This window comes from Phyllopteryx taeniolatus, chromosome 3 (genome assembly GCF_024500385.1).
Source record: "Phyllopteryx taeniolatus isolate TA_2022b chromosome 3, UOR_Ptae_1.2, whole genome shotgun sequence".
Classification (NCBI taxonomy): domain Eukaryota; kingdom Metazoa; phylum Chordata; class Actinopteri; order Syngnathiformes; family Syngnathidae; genus Phyllopteryx; species Phyllopteryx taeniolatus.
Genome location: NC_084504.1, coordinates 25166003 through 25175325, shown reverse-complemented (window position 1 = coordinate 25175325; position 9323 = coordinate 25166003). Strand labels below are relative to the sequence as shown.

At 40.9% G+C, this 9323-nt stretch overlaps 1 protein-coding gene across 12 annotated transcripts in view; it reads right to left on the bottom strand.

Moving 5' to 3' along the window:
* The window catches only part of pde4d (phosphodiesterase 4D, cAMP-specific), a 217063-nt gene that overhangs the window by 23146 nt on the left and 184594 nt on the right, over positions 1–9323 (bottom strand). For 10 of the 12 annotated variants that reach the window (XM_061767848.1, XM_061767849.1, XM_061767850.1 and 7 more), the window contains 3 exons: positions 6945–6981; positions 6767–6843; positions 5896–5945 (listed from right to left, as the gene is read on the bottom strand). In XM_061767848.1, the coding sequence (XP_061623832.1) occupies positions 5896–5945; positions 6767–6843; positions 6945–6981 (164 nt within the window). Of the gene's footprint in view, positions 1–4724; positions 4878–5895; positions 5946–6766; positions 6845–6944; positions 6982–9323 lie in introns of those variants that run through there. The other 2 variants (XM_061767857.1, XM_061767856.1) reach the window with 2 other exon arrangements.

Genomic DNA, 9323 nt, shown 5'->3' with positions numbered 1-9323 from the left:
AAGCGGAGCGGGAGAGTGGCATGGGAGCTGTTTGCTATATAGCGTGTGTGCGTGCACATCATATATATGATCAGCATACAAATTCATCGAGGAGGAGGTAAACAACCAACATGGCGGGGGAGACGATAGATGCCAAGGCCCAGCACTTTTAAGGCTATGTGATCCGGAAATGGAAAGGGGAGATACAGTATTAAATTCATGTACGGTAATCCACTGTATACTCTTCACAAATTCACCTATCCCAAGCTATTTGCTAGGAAACTGACCCATCGGCGTTTTATGTACTGTTTCTGAAATGCACAAGATGCTGCCAAAGTCCTATCTAAATGGGGATGTGGTAGAATAATTGATGCCAAGGAAGTACGTTGAAGTGATACATCGGAACTGAGAGACAAACTTTGTATGTTGGGGCAGTGCTAAGTTTAGCCTGGGTAGTTAGTGGAAGATATAGTTTTCACTGCATGTGCATTTTCACACGCACTTCCAGTGCATCTTTTCCGAAATCAAACAATCTGTAAGGATAATGATGTAAAATGCATTTGTAATGTTATGCAATCATAGTTTGTGGTATTTACAGTTTAAACTAATAATATGGACAATTATTAACATTTATAGTGGAGGTGTCAATCATAATTTTTCGCTATTCCCTTGCACATAGATGGAGGTTAGGGTAACTAATTATAATTACTTAATTGTTCTTTTTGTTGTAGCTTAAAAACTTTTATTTATGGAGGCTGGGGTAACTGTAATTACAATTACTTAATAGTTATTTTTTAACTAACTGTAACTTAAAAACTTTTATGAAAATAAAAAAAATGTTAATCTAATTTCTATTTCAAATATTTGTATTTAATTATTTACAGTCAATAAATAAATTAAATAAATAAAATGTTTTATAAGATACATTTTTTTTTAAATCTACATGAATCTGCCTACACAGCAAAGTAGAACAATTGGTGACAAGGAAGTGATCCATTTCAACTGAGAGACAAGCTTTGGATGTCAGGGAAGAGACAAGTTTCGTCTGAGTTGTTGAATGTTTACACGCACTCTTTCAAACTCAAATGATCTGTAAGCCATTTAATTTGAAGTGTAATGTCGTAGAATCAGTTTGATATATTAAGCTTTTTTAGGATCGTAGTTTGTGGTGTATTTACATTTTCAATAGCGATTGTCCTCATTAGGGTCGCGGGTGAGTTGAAGCCTATCACAGCGAAATGCGGGGTCACCAGTCAATCCAGGGTACATACAGACGAACTACAATTCACACTCACATGTATGTACACCTATGCACAATTTCGAATGAACCTAACATGCCTGTTTTGGGAATGCGGGAGGAAGCCCGAGTGCCCTGAGAAAAAAAACCACATAAGCACAGGGAGAACAAGCGAACAAAAGGCCCGAGCAGCGATTCAAACCCCGAACCTCGGAGCTGTGAGCCAGATGTGCTAACCAATAGTCCAGAATGCTGCCGCTCTCATACTACCGCCACTGCAAATCATCACTTCACAGGCGCTGGCATTTAATCGCCTCTATCTTTCAGGGAACTGTTGACATTGTATTTACAGACCTGTTGCGGCTTTACACATTCAGATAATTAGATGCATGGTGACAAACGCTTTCAACACAAATTAGCAGCGGGTCAGGGGTGTTACACCTCGCACTGTCCCTGCACACGGGTGGCGTTCCTCTCGGATACTACTGAAGTCACACGAGATTTGGTTTGAATTGCACATTTCGTCTGACTTTTTAGGCATATTTTTGGTTGAATTCCGAACTGTATGACTTTTGGGGTGTTTGTCTTCAGAGGTTCGGCTGCACACCAAATCACACGATGTCGCCATAACACAGCGTCATTATTTCTCTGGGGTTTTAATGACACATAACGTCGCTATTGAGTGACATTAGTGTCACTGCGTCCACACAAAGCGTAAACAGGATGGCCGTTCATCATCAACAAGCGCCTCTGTCACCACCTATTTTCAACAATATCCTCCTTCTCCCGTTTCTGTACTATAATGCTCCTTCCTCTCCCACACTGGTCTTGTCTGTCTGTCCTCTTTCTTCCCCGTTTACCCTCCCTGGCTTGGGTGTCAGCGACTGGGGTGCTACCCTTTCTGACAGCGACTGCGCTGACGTCAATGACATTCTTCTCATGCTTAGTGCGACATCAGACACCGGGTGCTCGGAGAGGCCACTCTGCTGCTGCACAGATGCACGGCTGCAGACAAACCACGAAGCGGAGCGGGCGGACGGGCGAAGCGGGACTGTGAGGGAGCAAGAGGGTGAGGGAGCTTGAATCACACCATGTGGACTAAGGTGTTCAGATGCACCTCTTAATCAATGAATAAATCAAACATTAGTTAGTCTAGACGAGGGTTGGGCAAACCTTTGTCGTCAAGCGCCACCTTTGATACTTGAAACACATTTATGGGCCAGGTTATTTGTAGATGAGGTTAAAAAAGAAAAGAGAAGGAAAAACTCTTAAAATGTATATGTAAAACAGTTCTTTTCAACAATAAAATAATTCATTCTCATGTTGTAATATATTATATTAATTTAATCATAAAGTTGAACCAGTTATTTTTGTATTTTGTTTCTAATACATAAAATATGTTTGAAGGTAAGTGCTGAAAATGTGTGCAAAAACTGAGAACAATTTAGTACTGGATTCCTTCACTATCTCAGATGGCCAGATTTTATGGGGGCGGGGCTAAAAGATGGTCGCGCTGACGTCACCAGGGAACAGCATGAGTTGGCCCTCTCTCACTACATACAGTAAATAATGAGCGCAGTCTCAGGCTGTGCGCTGGAATTGCGAGTTACTTGCGACTAATAATAGCTTGGCCTATTTCTAGCACCACTGCATCGTGCAGTTAGCCATCAAGCTATGCCTACAACCCCCCCCCCAAAAAAAGCATCTTCCCTGAAGTGTTTTGTATTATTTGGCTAGCGGGCTTGTGGACCGGCAATGGCTCCGTCCAATACTCCACAGCCTCGCTCCATACACGCGCCTAGATCCACACAACAGAGACACAAAAATGTATTGTTTATTACGTTTGCTAGCACGCAACGTAACAAGCTAGCGAGGACGTAAAAAGCTCACTCGACCACAGCGGCGCTGTCCGAAACGTCAGTGCCTTGCTTGGAGTTGTTGTCTGTGGGTCTCCCCACATAACACAAACAGGGAAAAGTTTATTGTTTATTGTCATGGCATTATTATGTTTTGTTATGTTGAACATAGTGACAAGCCAGGGGCATATTACATTCTTAATCATTCATTGCCATTGACGGCTGTAGGATTCAAATATCCACGTTAACACGGAGGACTGGCAGTGAATGAGTTAAATAATCGTATAATTGGCCACAAGGAATTGCGATTGATTGCATGCGTTTCGAAGCGAGCTGAGTGCATTACATGCCTACAACCAGCAGAGGCGCTGTTGATTCAGTCTCGACTACTTTTGCTGTCTAAAGAAGCCCAACATGGCGTCAGCTGCGGTAAATTGCGCTAAATCCACACAAATATTATATATGTATGCATGCCTTGTCTGGTTTACTCCAGCCATGAGCTAATCTCTCTTCGATAAACTCCCTGCCTTGGCGTTACAGGTCGTCAATACTCTCAAACAATCAAGACCGTGACTCACAGCTGTCACAGGTTTACGGTGAGGCCCATAATGGCCGCTAACCAGTATGATTGGGCTCTAAATATAGAGCGGCATCGACAGGTGTCCCATATATAGAAGCAGGTGATTTATCGGAAAGTCGTTCCTGCGAGGAAATAATACTGATGTTGTCATGTATAGATACCGCTCATTTCCATGCATAAATACAAGCACAAGTGAAATATAGATTTGACCATGAATGGTCTATATCAGAGGCACATATAGAAAAGGGTAATATAAAACAAATTTATTATTATTATTTGTACTATTAGTATGTTGTCATGTGGGTCCCACACTTGTCACACTTCCACTGCCATTTTAAATAAAAACAGCCATGTCAAATTACATTTTTAGTGTATGTCACTTAAAGAAATGATGGTGGGTGGTCACAAATGGAACCCAAAGCGTAGTTGGAACACCCCTGGTCTATATTGTGAGATGTTAGGTCACAGTAGAGCGTCTTACCATCAAAGACAGACAACAAATCTCAACAACAACAAAGCTCATGAAGTCCATAGGTCAGACAGTCTCATATGATATTTTTGACCACACAATGGCTGTAATATTGAAATAAGAGACAAACTTTGATTAACAAAGCGGCAGGCCCGGACCATGTGTCCCCATCCTGCCTCAAAGTCTGCGCGGACCAGCTCGCTCCAATCTTCACTCAGATCTTCAATAGATCTCTGGAACTGTGCGAAGTTCCATCCTGTTTCAAACGCTCCACCATCATTCCAGTCCCCAAGAAACCTGCAATCTCGGGTCTGAATGACTACAGGCCTGTCGCTTTGACATCTGTGGTCATGAAGTCCTTTGAACGTCTCGTGCTGGACCACCTCAAGAGTGTCACAGGTCCCCTGCTGGACCCCCTGCAGTTTGCCTACCAAGCGAACAGGTCTGCGGATGATGCAGTCAACATGGGACTGCACTTCATCCTAGAACACCTCTACAGTGCAGGGACCTATGCGAGGATCCTGTTCGTGGACTTCAGCTCAGCGTTCAACACCATCATCCCTGAACTCCTTTCATCCAAGCTTCTCCAGCTCAGCGTCTCACCTGCCATCTGCCAGTGGATTTACAGCTTTCTGACGGGCAGGACACAGCAGGTCAGGCTGGGGGAGGCCACCTCATCCACACGCAGCATCAGCACTGGGGCGCCCCAAGGTTGTGTCCTCTCTCCGCTGCTCTTCTCTCTCTACACGAACGACTGCACGACGTTGTCCAGCTGCCTTGTGTCAACCGTCGAGACCTTCAAGTTCCTGGGAATTACAATCTCTCAGGACCTGAAGTGGGCGACTAACATCAACTCCGTCCTCAAAAAGGCCCAGCAGAGGATGTACTTCCTGCGGCTTCTGAGAAAGCACGGCCTGCCACCGGAGCTGCTGAGACAGTTCTACACAGCGGTAGTCGAATCAGTCCTGTGTTCTTCCATCACAGTCTGGTTTGGTGCTGCTACAAAAAAGGACAAACTCCGACTGCAACGGACAATCAAAACTGCTGAAAGGATTGTCGGTACCCCCCATACCCACCATTGAGGACTTGCACGCTGCCAGAACTAAGACAAGGGCGTGCAAAATCCTCTCGGACCCTCCGCACCCCGGTCACCAGCTCTTCCAGCTCCTTCCCTCAGGTAGGCGCTACCGATCAATGCAAACTAGAACTAGTAGACATTCCAACAGCTTCTTCCCTCTTGCGATCAACTTCTTAAACACCTAACCTATAATTCCATTACACATTACAACAAGCTGGCAATTTTTTTGACTTGAGTTCGTTGTCACATTTCTGTGGGGCCAATTATGTATGACTCGTGCACTCACTGTAGTTGTCTCGCCATGCTGCACTATTTGCATATACTGGCCACTCATGCCAGAGTAGCATCTGCTCCATTGCACACTGTTTGAGGAGTATCTGTAACATTTGCACAGCCAACATTGTCCCAGATTATCGCACTACTCGTCACTTTAAACCGCATACACTCCTTGAAGTCTCAGCGCCCCTTGCACAATGGTCATTGCACCGGTCTATTGCGATATTAGTCATTCGAACTGCTCTAAGTGCTAGAGGACTCTGCATCTTTTTGCACAATTGTTTTTTGTCAATGTCTTTATGTCTCCAAAGTGTTCTGTAAATTGACTGTCTGTTGTACTAGAGCGGCTCCAACTACCGGAGACAAATTCCTTGTGTGTTTTGGACATACTTGGCAAATAAAGATGATTCTGATTCTGACCTGTAAAGGTGGTCTTGGTGATGGGCGGTGGGTTGCACATGGGTGATCTCCTGTTGTGAGAAAACAAACGTCACACAACGTCAGATTTCCACTAATGTTGTCCGAGGGTGTTTAATTACTCAACTGCAGATGGGGGAGCTCTTTATTTGTACATTGTTGGAATAATATTAAACACGTATTACCCATACATTACAATTAATGTCACGAAAACGTGGAGTTAAAATTAAAATAAAAGCGAATATTATGGAAAAACTTATCAAAATGGATTGATGCACACAACATTGTCTACTGGAACAGTTATCCCCACATAAGGTAAGATCATCTTGAGTACTTTGCAGTGAACTCCACGGCCTAATTCATCAGCGAGACTGTTTACATGCTTCGGTAGGTGCTGCTCTTATGGTTAGCAACATAATGATATTGTGCTTAATAGTTAAAATGTTGCTGTGTGAACTATAGCTTCCATAAACTGAGATAATTACACTTACAACATTAAATCATAACACATTCAAGCATTCCATTAATCTTAGAGATATGCTTCAGGAGGTGCTGCTGTTTTAGTTAGCAATAGAGTTCAAATGGGCTCAGCAGTTCATTCAAGTCTGCAGTTAATTCTTAATGTGTGAACAATAGCGTCCAGTAACTGAGATAATTACACTTACTACATCGTTTTTTCCCAGATGGGCATTTATGTATTTCATTGGATCACACACCTACCAACTACTTGGGGCAAAAAGCTGTTGCTACTGTTGTTGTAGTACTATTGAAGAACAGAAGAGGGCGTGCAAAGCCACATTGTGAGTGAACACAGGGTAGACCAAACAGGTGCATGAAAGTTTTACACAAAGTACAATAAGTGGTGCAAACGTACTTATTGGACGCTCTGTCTTGCTGTAGGTTGGTTAACGCACCAAAGTTATTCCTTACAGTTCTTAGGCTGGCAAGGACCTGAAAGGCAAAAGATGAGATTTTTCCTTTTATTTTTTTAAAATTATTTTTGCAATAGATTTTGTAAATCCTGAACATCAAACGGAGCTAAAAAATCTCACCTGTGCAAATGGTGTTACAATCATGTCGTCACCATGGCTGGAAAACACAAAAAAGTGAGACTTTAAAGCAAACAGTATGTAAAAGTCTTAAGAACTTCAACAGCTTGACAATAATGTTACATGGTACAATGGCTGGTACATACAACATACTAAAAACATACTAAAAATAAAAAAAGATAATGAACAAAATAATAAAAAAATATATTTTGTATTTCACTTTAGTATGTACCGTAATCCTGAAAGAAAATATATTTACTTAATAGTAATGACTTCACAGTTTAGTGAATGAATTCAGTCTAGATTACAATTATTTGGAATTAATATATATATACATATATATATATATATATACACACACACACACACACACACACACAGAAAATAAAAGTGTTTAAATGTCATCTTGTGGAAAAGCACATGACATAAAAAAGGTCAGAGTGAGGGGAAAGTAGGGATGTCAACAAATGAGATGAGTTTCAGTGTCTGTCATGCACCCCATCACATGAACATGTTGACTTCACATCAGCAGCCGGTTAAGGCACTCGTCACTTGTAAGGCGAGTTTCAATATGTGCCGCGGGGCTGTAAGGTGGTGACGCAGTATAAGCTTCCACGCACGCCGCTTGCTTATTCTCGAATGTCATTCACGGATTCTGGGAAAAGCCAACAGGATGGGAGGCGAGGGAGAGGCCTTTACGCACTCTGCTCCCTCTTGAAAGGAATTTCAACTTCAGAGACCCGTGAGTCATATGCGCTTGTGCCGCTGGCCTCAAAGCTCACGGTCAACATTCCATCATGTGATCGGGTGCCGCACCAACATCACGTAAAACGCACACGTACATGACACGACATACTGGCTGCTCACACATCGCATGACCCCTGCAATGCTTTGAAACATACACATGACAAGCTATGGTACATGACTGTGACTTGCAGCATTTTTTTTCTTTGTCCCTCTTGGGAAAACTGACAATTTGTAAGATTCGGACATTATTTACAAACATTACCACTTTTTAATAATACGATTAATGTTACAGTTTCTTAATAGTACAATTCGAACATTCTGACATATTATTATGACTTTTAACTACCAAAATTCTGACATGATTCTTGCAAAATTCACATTTTTTATAATTGATAAAAATCAGACTTTATTCTTCTGATATGACTTCTTCACAGCAAAATTCTTACATTATTCTTGTAATATTACAACTTTTTTTTTTAAACCATAAACTTTTAAAAGCTTTATTTGCTTAATTTTGACATTATTCTTGTAATATTAATAATTTTAATTTGTAGAATTTTAACTTTACGCTTGAAACATTACAAGATTTTAGTTGGACATTTCGACCACGATTCTTGTAATATTCAGACATTTTAACAATAAAATTCCAACATTAACAGTGTAACATGACAACATTTTAATTGTAAAATTCCAGCATTATTCTTATAAATACATTACATTATAAATACATTAAATAATATATACTATGAATATTTATAATATAATATTTTATTTTTGAAGTCAATATTTTGGCCTTAATCTTGTAAGATGACATTTTTTTCTTGTAATATTACGACTTCTTAACAGTAAAATGCATACATTTTCTTGTAATATTGCAAACTGTTTTTCAGTATTGTATCATCTTTTCCAGTTATTCCAGTTAATGTTATTTTTAGAAACTCAAAATCTAAATACCTATTTTTAATAGTATATAGTAGTAATAATACAGTAATACTATGATTTGGAAGGATTATTTGCCAATTAATTCAAAATATGCTAAATATTTGTATGAAGAAAGTTGGGGCTATTTTAGGATTCTCTGTGTAGCAAATAGTGTATACCGAAATAGTGTCATATGACAACTAATATGCCATGTAAAAAAGCAGCAGAAATTGTGGCTAAGTGTCTCAGGTTAATGCAGGTCATTACTTTTCATCCATTCATTGCCCCCCCTCACCCCCCGTCTTCTCTTTCATCCTCGATCGAGGAGGTACATTTTCAGCCAATAATTCAATTTCCTGTACGACCGGTTCATGTAACTGGATATAACAGCGGAGGCGCATGCTATCAATATACGAAGGCGACATTGTCAATCAAAATTGAGCTTTATTATCTTGGTCAAGAATGAATTTTCGACACTCGGATTTGTTGGTGTAGGAGTTGTGAGTCGATAAAGAGCAGCGTGTCAACGGCGGGCGTTAAAGCAGAAATTTAAGATACTTCACTGCACACCCTGTGCACGATATGTGATAAGAATAGATGTGACAACATTCGGCGAGGTGTTGGTCATGCACACTTCCCTCCAAAGCTCATGTGGCAGCTTTATGACCTGTGCTGATAAACATCCAGCTGTGACGCTCAGACAGGCAAAAAAAA